Genomic DNA, 16,826 nt, shown 5'->3' with positions numbered 1-16,826 from the left:
GTGCTGGTTTCATCAGTTTTTGCCACTTTGCACTGGTGCAAGTGTTGATAAATATGCCCCTACATCTTTTTCGCAGCTCTGACGATCTCCCTGATGATTTATGCTTAAACACCGAATTTGGCGAATAGATATTAGCACTGTATAATGAAAATATACAAAATCTTCTACCCAACAAATGACCTGGCATATGAAATTTGTAATTTGTTTCTTCACTTTACTCCCCTTCTTTTGGGACCACAGAAAAAAATCTAATGCTTGCTTACTTTCATCCCTAATTTTCATTTGTTTTCCAGGATCATCAAACAATTTTACGAGCATGGGCTGTAAAAGACTTTGCCCCAAACTGCCCACTTTATGTACAGATCTTAAAGCCTGAGAACAAATTTCATGTCAAGTTTGCAGGTAAGCATTGTCCTCTAGCTTTCAATGAGAAGCAAAAGTTTTTCAGTTATATGTTGTGTATTAATTGTATCTAAAATATTTGAAATATGGCTTCGCATCCCATTGCAGTTAAGCGGTTCAGGCTCTAGTTCTACCGCGGCTGGACTATGGAAGTGTTGCGGTATGCGGTCTCCTCAAAGCCACCATAGCTCCTCTAAGAGCCTCCACCAACGCAGCAGCGAGACTCATCACTGGCCCACATTTCCCCTGACCTAAAATCTTTAAACTGGCTGCCATTTGAAGCCAGAAACCATCTAAAAATAGCTTGCATGACGCACAAGGCCCTACATCATACTGCAGCCAGCTATCTCACACAAAAACTCACAATATCGGGAGGATCAAGATCAACAAGAAGTTCGGAAAACCTCCTTCTGAAACCACAAAAATTCAATAAGAAAAAGATCTATAATCGTTCCTTCTCAGGAATGGCACCCAGGATTTGGAATGCCCTACCACCACAAATAAGTCTGAACCCCTCCACCTCCTCCTTCAAACTGGAAGTAAAAGGCATCCTTATGGCCAAATTTACGTAAACATAGCCTCACATGAATGTGAAGAACCCTTATTCCACTCTTTTTTACCAACCAATCTAATGCTTGGCTTGTATATGTAAAGTTTTGTTCCATTTATCATGATGCTCTCATGTTCAATGTATTTCCATCATCCTTCAAAACCGAGCCAGTTTTGCACCCTATCTGATGTGTCTTTTTTTCTGGGATTTTTTTTCTCTGCTACCATGCTCTGTGGTCTTGTTTTACCTCTTGCACGTTTATCTGTCCTTTTGCCCTTTTATTAAGCTTTTCGATGTTATTCTAACGGCCCTGCATATTTTATTTTTGTCTTGCCTATACACGCTTACTGTAAAGCGCTCTGATACCTGCAAGGGTCTTGTTCGCACTCTATAAAACTTTCAAATAAATAAATAAAAGTTAGTTTGCACATAATTGACGTGGGCTAATTGGCATTTTTGCCAAGATGAAAAAGAACAATTGCATATCTGCAGTGCTCCATCCACAAAAAACATTCAATATACCAATGGATGTTTTCAGCTTTAAAAGGAGGCACACAATTATAATGGGTTGTTGTTTAGAACTTTGATTGCCCTAATGCCCGTTAGTCGACTCTAAATCTGATATAGTGATCATTGCTATATGAAGCTGTGTTCACCTGCACTAGCAAGGATCATGTTTGAGGTATATATGGACTGCCTCGACCTACCGATTCCAATATTCAGCTATCACCTAGAGTGGGACAGAAAGGTATGATCTCTGCAAAAACCTCTGTTTATAATTACTGGGTGTCAGAAAGTCTAAATTCCCCTGAATATATTTCGTCAGGTCACCCCAGCCAGAATTTAACAAGTGAAAGCATATGGTAATTACATGGGCAAGCACATTTAAATACACTTTGTGCCACAATCTGCATGTTATGTTAATTTTTTAATCCAAAACTTTTAATTATTGCTAATTATTGCATATGACAAATACCACCTCCCACTCCACAGTGTTAGATTTTATTGGCTCTGATGAATGACAAATACACTTATAGTGCACTTGAAACCAGTCCATGTCCATACACGGGTATCAGCTTTACCAGTACAGACTATGGACCAGTGGCAGATCAGGGGCGGTGGGGTGCTATGCGAGGAGGGAATGTAAAAAAATAAAAATGTACCTTATCGCTGCATCTCTCTGTCTCTCCTCTGAGTCAGACTCTGGCCGGAACAGGAAGCAATGTAGCATTGTGTTTGGTCTGTGAGCACCGTGGTCCAGTGCTCAGACGGGTATTGGGGTTCTGGGCATGTTCTCCACCCAGGCTGTAGGCAAAGTGTCATGCACATTTGGAGTGGGCAAACCACTACTCCCCTCTCCTGCTCTGAGAGCAGAGTAGCCCCCCTGCCCCAGCCGCAAGGCATCAGGAACAAGTGTATTGATAATAACATTGAGTTATGATCACTTTAATTTCCTTTAGTTACACTGCTTAAAAGCAATAGAGCGACGCTTCTCCACCTTAGCAAAGGAGCCGCCACTGCTATGGACCACAGTTTTATATTACAGAATGTAATTGTTTTTGCTTGGGATTCAAGAAATATTGAATGTTACACTTCTACACCCTCAAAGTGCTTTCAAGAAAAGGGATACAAGGTAGATGACTGGAAGCAATACACAGTCTAGCCATGTAGCCAGTTGTGCTGCTCCACTTTTAGTATTAGATTGCGAAGATAGACTCAATGAATCTGCAGGGTGTTACAAGTTGAGATTTAAGAAAATTACATTCGGAATTCCGAAAAATCAAAGGCCGGTATTGAAGGTTTGGTGGGCAAAGGGGAAAGGGCTTTCAGTATATCCATTCAGTGATGGGTAAAACAATTACAAATTCATACCATGGTCAAGCTATTAACTAGTAGAAAATTTGCATTTTTTCCCTGTACAGACTTTTAGGAGGTATTACTATCAGATAAAGACCACAAGGGCATTCTGGGAGTTAGATCATTGTCCGTCGAATGGTCTGATGCCACAAAGAGTGTAGGCATGCAGGTGACCAGTATATTCTGGGAAGTTGATCTTAAGCACCTCGATAGAAGGCAGGGATGGAAGATCCAGTAAGGAAGTTGTGCTATTGTTAGACGGGGTGTTAGAATCAAAAAGAGGTTGATGGGCTAGTGATGCATTGTGCTGTAATCTTTTCCCAGGATTTGTACATTGTGTCTTGAACTTCCTTGCTGTCTTTTGAGATATTCTGAATGTTTACTTCCTAACTTCTCTGTGTTAAGCTCAGTTTATTGACAGGATGTTACCGTTTTGGGGGCAACATTTTTAATTGTTCTAAGACGTTTATGCAAAAATTCTCTTTTTATCAGGAAACATAGTATAACCCACATACACTTTTTTTCCACGTACAGATCAGGACACAGGTCCAAAAATAAGATAAGCAATCTGGTTATCTGAGAGAATGAAAAAGCATGTCTTGGGCTGTGCTGGCAGGGTCTGAATTTTCTAGGGTTCACAATCTCAAAAACGAGCTTTTTGATAAATTATCTGCACTGGAAATTAGGAAATCGAAAGTCCTAATATTTTGCCCCAACCATAAGAAAAGCAGGCATTTTTTTAAAATGTACTGTGGATCGTGAACAGGGAAAGTGGAGAGAAAGTACATCTCTTCTGATTCCAAGTAACTATTTTTTAATTTGTTTTCTTGCTAAAGTCTCAAATGCAAATTTTAATCTGTCCAATGTGTCAAAAGTCTTAATGAACATCATTCCCAAGCACAAAGACAATGCAATTTAAAATCTCTCAAATAAAGTTTTTATGTTAGTAAACGCAGTAAACAATTTTCATGTACCATGTGTACTGAAAGTTTCCTTGAGATAGTTGCTAGGCAACGGCAGCAGCCTAGGCTTTGATGAGCAGTTCTGCAGAGCACAGTGTATCGCTCCCAGCCGTGTGCGGTGTTAAGCAGTTTGGCCTTGAGCACAGAACGAGAACCTTTGCTCGAAATGAGCAGGAAGACCTAGTTAAGTAGAATAAATAAATAATATCTAGAAGAGATATTGAAATGTGGGAAGATAAAAAGCAGGAATACTGAGCTTCATTTTTCCCTTAAACTACTCTTCCCTGAAGATTGCCAGAAATTAAAAGAAGGGATTTTAAAAGAGTAAGTCGAGTGAATTCCTGAGACGGTGCCTGCAATTTAACGGTGGGTGGTAAAACTGTCCCAAAAAAGGCCACCTGGAATTCTATTAACATATTACACTGAGCAGTTTTACCAGGCAGTTGTGAATGAGGAAGGATGATAACCTGTATTTTGGTTTTACCAGTTGGGAAAAACATTTTGCCCCCAATTTCTCCTACACAAATCCCTCCAGTAAAATCTGATGGGATTTTTGAAGGTAAAGATCCAAGAACTTTCGCTTAACTGATAATGGCAGATTGGGGAGCAATATAATTTTCACCCAATTTTACATTCTATGCTGGACTCAGAATACGCCTATATTTTAGATCAAATAGATAAAAGTGACGAAGCTGGCAGATCTCTGCCCTGCAGTTTAACCAGGGGTTCTTATTAAGCCACAAATAAAGATTCCACGGGTAACTATGAGAGAGCAGAACTATGTATTTTTTTTTTTACATTTTTTTTATTGAAGTTTAAAAATTACAAAACATTTTAAATCCATTAAAACCAATTTATCCATAAAAAGAAATTACCTTTAGGTAAACATAAAATGTCCACAACTTCCTCTATAATACAGAAAGCACTAAGAGGTCAGGGACAAATACACACAAAACAAGCAATAAGTAGTTTTTTAACCACATATATGAGGTAATAACCCCACCCAGTCTCAGTCAAAATACGTAGCCCATATTTTTCCAAACTTCCTAAGACCCCCCCACACGTAGTGCATAAGTGCGTTCACTTTTTCTAACTGTTTTAATTTGATGGGCCCATTCCCAGACAGAAGGGATCGCATTGGTGCGCCACTTTTGTAATAAAAGTGATCTAGCTACTGCCATAGCAATAAATAAATATTTAACCAAATGGTCAGAGAAGGAAAGGTCAGGATCAAAACCAAAAACAATGAACAAATCACTCTATGGTAATTGAATACCACATTCAATTTCCAAATGTCCTTCCAGAACTTCTGAATCATGGGGCATTGTGTCATTATATGCGACCAATTAGCTAAAGGATCATTGATGCAAAAAAAGCAGTGTGGTGAATGATTGGCATACATTTTCGGAAGAGAGAGAGGGGTTCGGAAAAGTTGCCATTTGCTAAAGAAAAGCATTCTATTCCAAGTCGCACCTCTAAGCGTGCTGAAGTTAAGATTATTGATAGTTGACCACAAGTTGGCAGAGATTTCTAGGTCTTCACAATCAAACCATTTTTTGATAGCCTTCTGCCCAAGATCCAGGTCCCTAACTGAGGCTAAGAGCTTTTTCCATGCCCCTGATTTCCTGCCAGATGCCTCTTCTAAAAGTTAGCTAGTTTGGATCTGCACCCCGATATCCTTGCTTGCGCCAACACCCATCCTAAAAGATATCTTGGGGTATATTTCTCTGAAAGAGTGTCTGATTTATATTATCTGAATTTTCTACTGCTCCTTCGAAAAATGCAGGCTTTGGTTTCATGCTGGAACTCTCTCCCGCTATCCATTTTAGGCCGGGTAACCTTGATTAAAATGTCTGTTCTTCCGTTGTTTAATTTTTTGTTTTCAACCATTCCTTGTTTTTTATCAGGTTCCTTTTTCACCCAAGTAGAATCTATGTTTACAGCTTTTCTTTGGGCAAAAAAATAATCACGCATTGCACTTAGTACTTTATTTGAAGAACGGGATCAAGGAGGTCTAGTCCTCCCGAATCTCAGGGATTATTAGTATGCCTATTTTGAACAGTATTTATCTAGATTTAAATCTCAACCACAGTCAAATCTCTTTAATAATCGCTTTATGGAACTAATGTATAAGGAAAGTCAAATCCATTCCCCATTGTCTATTTTAGATCCCCTAAGCGGGTTTGTTATAAGTGCCTTCACTTGTTTTTTTAAAAACGACAAGTGCTTTATAAAAGATATTCCATTCCGTTAATTAACTCAACCACTTTTCTAGCTGATATGTCACCCCTAGCAGGATCACACAATCCTTATAACTCACTTTAAAATGGGCGCCGGTAGGATTGTGTAAGGTCTCAGATTTTCTGAGGAATGGAAAATGGCTGACTATGATCGAAATGGCACACTTACTTGTTAATAATTTTATTCTTTTGGGGTCATATAACATCTTCATAAGTTCCTTGCTGAGCTCGATGTTCTTCAAATTAGCAAACAACATCGGCTAACCAAAGAACTATGTAATTCTGTATAAAGTGGGATTTTGTCTCCACTGCATCTGGTTCGACTAGTGGGTCTTTACCTGGGTGTGGATACTTCTTTTCTTATGACTCTTGAACCTGCAGATGTTCATCATCACTTGTAGATGATGCCACCATGTAGAAACAATAACCAAATGTACATGTTGTTGTAAGTGTGGCGTTAGAAACAGTACATAAACATGTTACCCTCTCAAAAGTTTCATTTCATTGACATATTGAACTAATCATCAGAATGAATTTGTTTGGTTAAATAATACTTTTGGGTGGACTCCTACCACGAGATTCATGTACATTTTTAGTAGTCTTTCCACTCAGTTCTTTGGTCTGCATCTCCATGAGGGTGCTCACTGAAAGGCGCTCATATGAAAATATGAAAAGATACAAGTGAAGAAGAACGTTAAAAAAAGTTGAACTATAGAAATGTTTCTGGGGGTGTAAGGAAATAACGAAAGGGAATCAACCAGAAGAGAGGAAAAGAGAGAAAAAGAAGAGAGGAGGTGTAACAGAGGAAGACAAAAAGGGTCAAAGACATTAAGACAAAAAGAGACAGAATTTACAAAGCAATGAAACACAGACAATTAGAAGGGAATAGGTGACCCAATGTTTTTGGGGGCTTCAAATGCTCTATCATTGTATATAATAAAACGTAATAATAATGAGATTTTATATACAGCACACCTCACAACAATTTGTACAACAGGTGTTACTACAACGCAATACATTGGTAGGTACTTGTCTCCCTCAAAAGGATGGAAGGATGGAAGGCTTAATCATGCGTCTGCAGTTGATTTGACAGGCAATAATCTCATTTGCCTATTGCATCAGCTAATTGGTACTACTACTACTCAACTACTCAAAAGTTTTCATTCTTGCTAACATGGAAATGTAGATCATTGACTTTGCCCATGAGTCTTCAAAAATGTGGTTTGCAGTGTGTGTGCAGGGACTTGTTAAGTTGGTTAAAACATTAAACTATGGAGCTATCTCACTTGCTGGGCAACAAGTACCAATTCAAAGTCACATCAATGGGAGTGCATAGCACAGATTTCTAAAACGTAGAGTGACAGACACAAAAAGAAAGAAATGGACATGGAGAACTGCACTCTAGAAAGGAAATGGCATAGAAACAGAAAGGGAAAGATAAGGAGGTGGAATGTGGGGTGTGGGGTGTATTTTGAATAATAAAAAAAAGTTCTACCAAGGATCATGCGCACTTTGCTCCAAACTCACAATTTATTAAGGTGTGTCACAGATCCCAAACCAAGCTTAACAGTCTGCGTTCATAATGGCACCCAAAATCAACAATGTGCTATATGTATTTGTATAGAGCACAGCTCACCCAGGAAGATATCCTGACACTGAAGCAGGATCTTCCTAGCTGAGCCAGGGTTATGGCTAGTCGCAAGGTGAAGAGCTCAGGTCTTCATTTTCTTGCAGAATTCAAGAACTGAGAGGGGGTTGATGAATGTGGGGCCAGTGCTCTGTAAGGCTTTGTACATGTGTGTGAGGGGATTAAAGAGTGCTAGTTTGTGGATTGGGAGTCAGTGGAGCTATTTGAGTTGTGGGGTGAAGTGAGTGTGAGCTTGGCTGAAGAGTTTTGCAGGGTCTGGAGTCTTGTGGTCATTTGACTGCTAATTCCTGCATAGCGTGTTGCTTTAATCTAGCTTGCTGGTATTGAGGTCTAGGATGAATGTTCTCTGAGTGTTAGTGGGGAGCATTTGATGATCGAAGACAGCATTCCCTTGGCCGATCATGGTGAGGTGGTTGTCGATTACTATTCAAAAGTTCTTTGGGTGGTTTGCCGGGAGGGTTGTGAATCTGAGTTTGGTCTGCCACCAAGTGGAGTCTCAGAGCAAGGTGCCTTTGCTGAAGATTGCAACTTCCGTCTTGTCTCTTTTGAGCATGAGATGTTAGGTTTTCATCCATTTGGCGACTTCAGTCATGCAGGTGGAGAAATTGGTCCGGATGTTTTGCATTTTGTCAGGGGGGGAGAGCCACAACTTTAGTACTGTGCAGCAATATATCTTTTATTACTACGTCTCAGCAACATTTTAATTTTAGCTGATCTGTAAATGTGGGAATTAATCAATTGCATTATCCACAAATATAAAGTGATTTTTTCCTGGTCCTCAAGTTTATAGCACAACGCACATTGTTTGCAGTTGTGTTAATCCACTGCACTAGAATATCACAATGGAAACATAATAGGCAATCATATATCTAGAATTCCAGCCTAATGTTTTAAATGCCTTCATTAAAAAAATCATCAATGAGTAAATTTTGCAGTTTACCTCTCATCCATTAACGCGTAATTAATGCATAATATCAGTGAACCTGTCTATCGAACTACATTTTTTCAGCCCTACTATCTAAAATGTATTTATACATGTCTCTATAACTAATTCTCTAACTTACATCTTGTAATATAATCTCAGACCTAAAGGAAACAATTTGCAATTCAGCAAATCACTTATTCTAATGAAGAGGATCTATTGAAAACACGTCAGCCTAAAATAATACTCAAATTAAACAATCATTCATCTCTGTTACGTAGGAAAACTAATAACTTCAAAGAAAAGATACATTACCATAATTACAAGGGAACAAAGGTGATTCCTTTGTCAAAGCTGCACCATTAAAAATAGGTCGAGTTACAGGGCACATTTGGAATTTCATAATGCATTAATTTATGAAAATTAAACATGTGGTGAATCAGTTTCTCTAAAATGAATGGAATATATTATTTAGCTGAACACATTAATATCTGAACACCACAACCGATGCAAGGATGAAAAAAATGAAAAGCTAGCAAGCTCAGCATTTAATGGAAAAGTGGCTCAACGCCAATTTGTACTGTTAGTGACGAAAAAATGCGCTATTCTTTTTATAATACAGCTTAATGTTTGAAAAGTTTGAGCTTTTTATGTTATTGGTTATTTTATTATATTTATTATACTTTTTTTGTAACTACAGAATTAAAAGGCAACTTTATTTCAGCTCTTGATTTTTGTGACCCACTTGATTTTTGTGACCCACTAAAAACTAGCTTTCAACCCACCAGTGGGTTGCAACACTCAGTTTAAGAAACACTGATTTAGGGAATAATATGCCATGGTGAAAAAATACAAGCTTGATCATTCAAGAAGGGAGTTCAGCCTAAAAGATAGAAAATACCAAAAGTGGTAATACATGTTTTTGCCTTAATCCAGTATCAATGGGGAATTAATGGCTCAGTGAGCCAAAGTGAGCATTTCTAACATGGCTCCAACGTTGTTCTTGGTCTTCGCATATCCACAATCCACAATCGACCACTGTGTAACTACAACCAACCAAGAGCAATACAAGTTGTCTATAGTTACACACCGATCGACCATGGACTATCACTTCAGGGAACCTAAGGGCACAGCTGGCACTAGATACATTATATATATATATATATATATATATATATATATATATATATATATATATATATTTTGTTAGCTTTTTTTCACACCAGAGTTGCCTCCAAAGAAGACGCCACACACGGGGGGTTACAGCACACACCTCCACAGGTAGATGAGCTCGCAGTAAGAAGTGCGTTTCGAGCCTTACGCTCTTGATCACTGGCTGGCTTGAATAAGGAGACGGAATTGTAAGAACATCAAATTTATTCAATAACAAGCCCCGCCTCTGTGGGCGGCAACTGTGGCATGCTGGTTGTTGTAGTTCATTAGCCACACCCGGCTTGTGTAGTTCATTAACCAAGTGGATTCCATCGCCTCAATTCAAAAATATCCAACCCGGTTGGGTGAGTAGTCCCGCCTTCACTGCAAACTCACCAAGTGTCCCTGTGGCGCAGGCCCCCACTGTTCCCAGGAGCGCTCTCGTGTCAAGCACTCAGGACCTGCTCGACAAGCAGTGGGGCCTCTTCGCGGCCAGGCCAGCCGCATAATTTTTCACACCAGAGTTGCCTCCAAAAAAGACGCCACACGCGGGGGGTTACAGCACACACCTCCACAAGTAGATGAGCTCGCAGTAAGAAGCAGTGTTGCCCAATGCCATACGCGTTTCGAGCCTTACGCTCTTGATCACTGGCTGGCTTGAATAAGGAGGCGGAATTGTAAGAACATCAAATTTATTCAATAACAAGCCCCGCCTCTGTGGGCGGCAACTGTGGCATGCTGGTTGTTGTAGTTCATTAGCCACACCCGGCTTGTGTAGTTCATTAACCAAGTGGATTCCATCGCCTTAATTCAAAAATGTCAAACCCGGTTGGGTGAGTAGTCCCGCCTTCACTGCAAACTCACCAAGTGTCCCTGTGGCGCAGGCCCCCACCGTTCCCAGGAGCGCTCTTGTGTCAAGCACTCAGGACCTGCTCGACAAGCAGTGGGGCCTCTTCGCGGCCAGGCCAGCCGCATAATTTTTTCACACCAGAGTTGCCTCCAAAGAAGACGCCGCACACGGGGGGTACAGCACACACCTCCACAGGTAGATGAGCTCGCAGTAAGAAGCAGTGTTCCCCAATGCCATACGCGTTTCGAGCCTTACGCTCTTGATCACTGGCTGGCTTGAATAAGGAGGCGGAATTGTAAGAACATCAAATTTATTCAATAACAAGCCCCGCCTCTGTGGGCGGCAACTGTGGCATGCTGGTTGTTGTAGTTCATTAGCCACACCCGGCTTGTGTAGTTCATTAACCAAGTGGATTTCATTGCCTCAATTCAAAAATGTCAAACCCGGTTGGGTGAATAGTCCCGACTTCACTGCAAACTCACCAAGTGTCCCTGTGGCGCAGGCCCCAACCGTTCCCAGGAGCGCTCTCGTGTCAAGCACTCAGAACCTACTCGACAAGCAGTGGGGCCTCTTCGCGGCCAGGCCAGCCGCATAATTTTTTCACACCAGAGTTGCCTCCAAAGAAGACGCCACACACAGGGGGTTACAGCACACACCTCCTACAGTCGCCAGTAGGTAGTTATAGTTAGGATTATTTTCAAATCAAAATCTCAACATTCTATTGTGAATAACTTTGGCACCGGTTGAGGAATCTGCGTGAAAATTTCCTCAAATTTGCCTCGCAGTGCTCCGGTCCTTCCCTGAAAGTTTTGGGGGGATTTGTCAAGCGGGGCCGAGATAAAGGGGGGTCCCAAAACGTGTTTTCCCCATGTTAATTTCCATAGGGCGGTCAACCTCACTTTTAGCCCGAACGGCTGAATGGATTTCCACCAATTGTAGGGACTGGTAACCCGATGTGCCTTTGCTATGTCTCAAGATATGTGCTCCAGTGGATTTTGAGTAATTGTGGCTCAGAGGGCACAATTTTGATGAAAATTAAGCGGCCTGCCTGGTCGCGAGGACGCCCCGCTGCAAACAAATAGCGGCCCCACTGCGCCCTGATATGCAGGACGCTGAGAAGGACAAGAGAGGCCGGAGTTGTGGGACGTGAACGGCAATGCGAGCAGTTTATTTATTTTAATCCACCCACTTGGAAAAGACTTTTGCAGCAAAGACACGGCAGCATTCACTGAGGTAGAAACCACACGTACCAGAAGGCTGTTTAGCACACGCCCACTGGGGCGGGAAATTGTGTATAATTGAAGGTGTTCTACACAGCTGCTGTTTCCTACCTGCAGCCAGTGAACAAGGACTCACGTCTGAAACGCGTATGGCAGAATGGACTAAAGAGGTGAATTGCGCAGCATTGTCATCCCTAATAAAGAAAGGTGCAAACTCTCCTGTGGTGGCGTCTTCTCAGAGGGCACAATTTTGATGAAAATTAAGCGGCCTGCCTGGTCGCGAGGACGCCCCGCTGCAAACAAATAGCGGCCCCACTGCGCCCTGATATGCAGGACGCTGAGAAGGACAAGAGAGGCCGGAGTTGTGGGACGTGAACGGCAATGCGAGCAGTTTATTTATTTTAATCCTCCCACTTGGGGAAGACTTTTGCAGCAAAGACACGGCAGCATTCACTGAGGTAGAAACCACATGTACCAGAAGGCTGTTTAGCACACGCCCACTGGGGCGGGATATTGTGTATAATTGAAGGTGTTCTACACAGCTGCTGTTTCCTACCTGCAGCCAGTGAACAAGGACTCACGTCTGAAACACGTATGGCAGAACGGACTAAAGAGGTGAATTGCGCAGCATTGTCATCCCTAATAAAGAAAGGTGCAAACTCTCCTGTGGTGGCATCTTCTCAGAGGGCACAATATATATATATATATATATATATATATATATATATATATATATATATATATATATATATATATATATAGTTTTATTGAAAATTGGCATGTTAGACAGAAGAAACATAGCATAACGCATATAGTCGTTGATACGCAGTGAGATAGAACAGCAAATATTTCCCAACCCTCATTCAGCATATTCAGTTACAGGAACATCACTTTATCCAACGACATCCCCCTCGTCCCCCCGACCCCCTGGCGGTTCACAAATCTCCCCCCCAGAAGAGGTTCTAGGGCCCCCAGATTTGCGTCCACTTCTTCGGGCATCCCTTGGACACATAAATAGGTATCTCAGTCACCATACACCAGTCCATGTCTCTGGCCCACTCCGCAATGTTCAGTGCGGTCGGAGCTCTCCACAGTCACGCAACATTCCGCTTGGCCACCATGAAGCTCAACAAGACCCATGTCCCCTACTTATCAATAAGATCAGTGGGGTCCCATACATTCAACAAAGTCTGTTTGATGTTACATTTTATCTGCTGCCCCAGTACTTCCTCCATCATTGATATCAGCCCCTCCCAGAATTTCTGAATTATCTCGCATTCCCAGAGTGTATGCATGAAGGTGCCCTCCTGCCCGTAGTGCCTTGTACAACCGCTACTTTGGGCGTATCCCATAGGGACCAGCGAGGGTCCAGACAAGTATGTCCTGTGGAGGATTCTTAGCTGAACCAGCCGGAGTCTGGAGGAGATGGCAGTTTCGCCGGGAGAAGCCACCGCGGCCCGCCACTCTTCATCATCCAAGCTGGTAACGTCATGGTACCGTTTATCTTGTAGACGGGTCAGGGGATTGGTCATATTGTTAATAAGCTTTTTGAATATGAGGGCGTTGCAGGGCAAGTGGGGTGAGAGGAACTGAGACAGAGGCTTTGCTCGTGCTTTTGAGGGAAGGCTTTATTTTCCCCAAAACTCTTCTCTTTCTGCTAGTAAGTCTCTCTCTAGCGAACGCCGCCGGGTCTGTGTGGGGGTTTCTTGATGCATCCAGTGTGTGGGATACTTGAAACAGGACGCCACGATCCAGAGCTCCCCTCGGTCGGTGATACCAAAAGGAAAAGAAAGAAACAAACCTAGGTATTAGGACAACCGTCCTCTTCTTATAACGCTCAGGGCCGGATTGAAGGAAACCGAGTGCTCAAGTGCCCCAGGACTTCGGTTCAAGTGCTCGGTTCAAGTGCTCGGTTCAAGTGCTCGTGCTCCAGAGGAGGGAAGGAATATTTACACTATTTACAACTATGTACAAGCTTTGTACATACATGACATGCGGGATGTTTAAGGAGGTGCAGGAAGGTTGCGTCGTCCCACCCAGCCCGCTACCTTGCCCCGTACCTGTTGGAGCCACGCTTCTGCCGTGGGAACGTGGTGGGGCGACTCTTGGAAACGTTGGCCTCCTGGCTTGCCATGGACACTCTCCGTGCTCAGGTGTTGGCACCTCTCATCCGTCTCGTCTTCTTCCTCCATGTTAGGTCTCCACCTTCTCTCACGCTCTCCTTCCACCTCCTGGGAAACGCCGTCCATCGTCTTCCTGGTTCTGCCTTCTTTTTCTGGATCCTGCGTACCGTCGGTACACAGACAAAATATCGAGTTTTATATTTCGATATACAATTATATCGAAGTTTAAATATCGATGGGACAAAATATCGAAGGTAAGTAATATCGACAGTCTTAATATCGATATTAGTATGATATCAGTAATATCGAAGTTTTAAATATCGATGTCAATAATATCAAAATAAATAACTTCGATGTTACTAATATCAATTTTTAAATAAATTTAGTGTATATTATATTGTATTTATTATGTTTTATTATTTATTTTTAATGTAATTTAATTAAATATTGTCTTTTACTACTGTAGCGGGTTGTGGGTTTATAGGGGAATAGGGTGGGAAGTAATTTAATTATGTTAAATTAATTAGTAGGAATTATTAATTAATTAATTGAGAATTAATTTTTAATTAATTTTAATTAATTGATTAATTGATAAATATGTTCTGTAGCGGGTTATGGGTTTATAGGGGAATAGGGTGGGAAGTAATTTAATAATAATTAATTAATTAAAATATGTTTGTAAATATTTTAATTAATAATTCATTGGTAATTAATTTATATTAATTAGTTAATTATTGAATATAATTTTGTACATATTTTTAATTAATAATTAGTTGGTAATTAATTAATATTAATTAGTTAATTACATTAATTAGAGTTTTTTTATATATAATTTGTTGTTATTCTTAATTAATTAATTGGGAAAAATAATATTAATTATTAAATTAAATTAATTACAGCTAATATGCTAATATATTTACTTTATTGTTATTGTTAATTAATAATTAATTGGTAATTAAATAATATTAAATAATTTTGGGTAAAGGAGTATTTTTAGGGTTCAGGGTCAGTTTTCAGTTTTTGAGTAAAGGGGTATTTTTAGGGTTCAGGGTCAGTTTTCAGTTCTTGGGTAAAGGGGTATTTTTAGGGTTCAGGGTCAGTTTTCAGTTTTTGGGTAAAGGGGTATTTTTAGGGTTCAGGGTCAGTTTTCAGTTTTTGGGTAAAGGGGTATTTTTAGGGTTCAGGGTCAGTTTTCAGTTCTTGGGTAAAGGGGTATTTTTAGGGTTCAGGGTCAGTTTTCAGTTTTTGGGTAAAGGGGTATTTTTAGGGTTCAGGGTCAGTTTTCAGTTTTTGGGTAAAGGGGTATTTTTAGGGTTCAGGGTCAGTTTTCAGTTCTTGGGTAAAGGGGTATTTCTAGGGTTCAGGGTCACTTTTAAGTTTTTGGGTAAAGGGGTATTTTTAGGGTTCAGGGTCAGTTTTCAGTTTTTGGGGTACAGGGATATTTTTAGGGTTCAGGGTCAGTTTTGGGTTTTTGGGGTACAGGGATATTTTTAGGGTTCAGGGTCAGTTTTGGGTTTTTGGGGTACAGGCGTACAGGGTAAAAATAAAAATAATTTACATTAAATCAATTAAATGAAATTAAAAAAAAGAAAATTACATTAAATTATTAAGTGTTTTATTTATTTTAAATGTATATGTATAAGTTTTAATTTTGTTTTAATATTTTTATTCAATATTTGTAAAATTATATGTATTTGAAAATTATTTTTACATTATTATTAATACATTTAAAAAAACGATATTTTTAATTTCGATATTTTTGTACTACGATATTATTTTTTCGATATTTTTGTACTTACCTTTATGAAGATATGACTCCGATATTTTTGATGTCGATATTTTTGTGCCGATATTTTTGTATTTCGCTATTCTGTCTGTCGATATTATGTCAGACATTCGTACCGTCATCATCATGAAGAGGAGGAGTCCCGTCTGGTTGGAATCCCCAGTTAAAGGAACTGCGTTTATTTCTTCTTCCTGACTCCATATGGTGCGATTGTCTACAAACCATTCCTCATTGGCAAAAGACTGGGGTGTCTGTTCAAAGGGGACATAGGTTGGTAAGAGAGGAACTGCGGACCACCATTCCCTTATTTTGTCTTGTCCCATTGGTGTCCGATCCGCTCCGTCACAGAAGGATATGACTTTCTCTGGCAAATCACCATCTAAAACCCTATCTTATAGAGGGGAGGAATCCGGGAGGGCCGTACCCCCAGGGAGAGCCGAGAGTAGTGCGTGCCTAATTTGGAGATACCGGAACTGCTCAGAGCTGGCCATTTCAAACTCTTGACATAATTGGGTGAATGGCATGACGCTCCCGGACCTCCAAAGGTCTCCAATTCTGGAAATACTGTTGGTATCCCATTTGTCGAACCCTAAGAAGCGCGACAGCCGACCCAGCTGATCACAATGCCAGAGCGGCGTCGCTAGAGTAAGCTTGCCCTCCCAACCCAGGCTCTTAGTGGCGTCCCTCCATATTTGCACAGCATGCTTAGTCGGGCCGGACAAGATAATTTTCAGAGATTTTGTATATAGTGCGCCTGAAAACTCGTCCCCGGGAAGGAGCCACCGATCTATCCAAAATGCCGGGTCGTCATGTGCCTGTAAGAGCATTGGTTAATGGCTGGGAGTTGCGAAGCCCAGTAGTACTTTTTCATGTCAGGGAGTCCAATGCCCCCATCAAACCATCTCAGTGTGAGCTTGTTTGTGGCAATGTGGGGTGGCTTACCCTCCCACAGCAGATCCCGCACTGTACCCTCCAGTTCTTTAAAATATGATGGTGCAACTGGAAGGGTTGTGTTCTGCAACACATCTTGAAGAGAGCTGCCCGTCCCAGGAGGGTCAAGGGGAGTGATCTCCAGTGCTGGACGTCGGATTTAAAGCGCTCTAATGGCAGCTGG

General features: G+C 40.9%; 1 protein-coding gene across 1 annotated transcript in view; it reads left to right on the top strand.

Annotated features, from left to right (window-relative positions):
* Window positions 1-16,826, top strand: part of LOC147747702 (potassium channel subfamily T member 2) — a 1,549,272-nt gene that overhangs the window by 1,073,767 nt on the left and 458,679 nt on the right. The window contains exon 14 of the mRNA XM_086926024.1: window positions 294-402. Within this exon, the coding sequence (XP_086782150.1) occupies window positions 294-402 (109 nt within the window). The remainder of the gene's footprint in view (window positions 1-293; window positions 403-16,826) is intronic.

This window comes from Lissotriton vulgaris, chromosome 1_1 (genome assembly GCF_964263255.1).
Source record: "Lissotriton vulgaris chromosome 1_1, aLisVul1.2, whole genome shotgun sequence".
Classification (NCBI taxonomy): domain Eukaryota; kingdom Metazoa; phylum Chordata; class Amphibia; order Caudata; family Salamandridae; genus Lissotriton; species Lissotriton vulgaris.
This window is presented reverse-complemented; position numbering and strand designations above follow the sequence as displayed.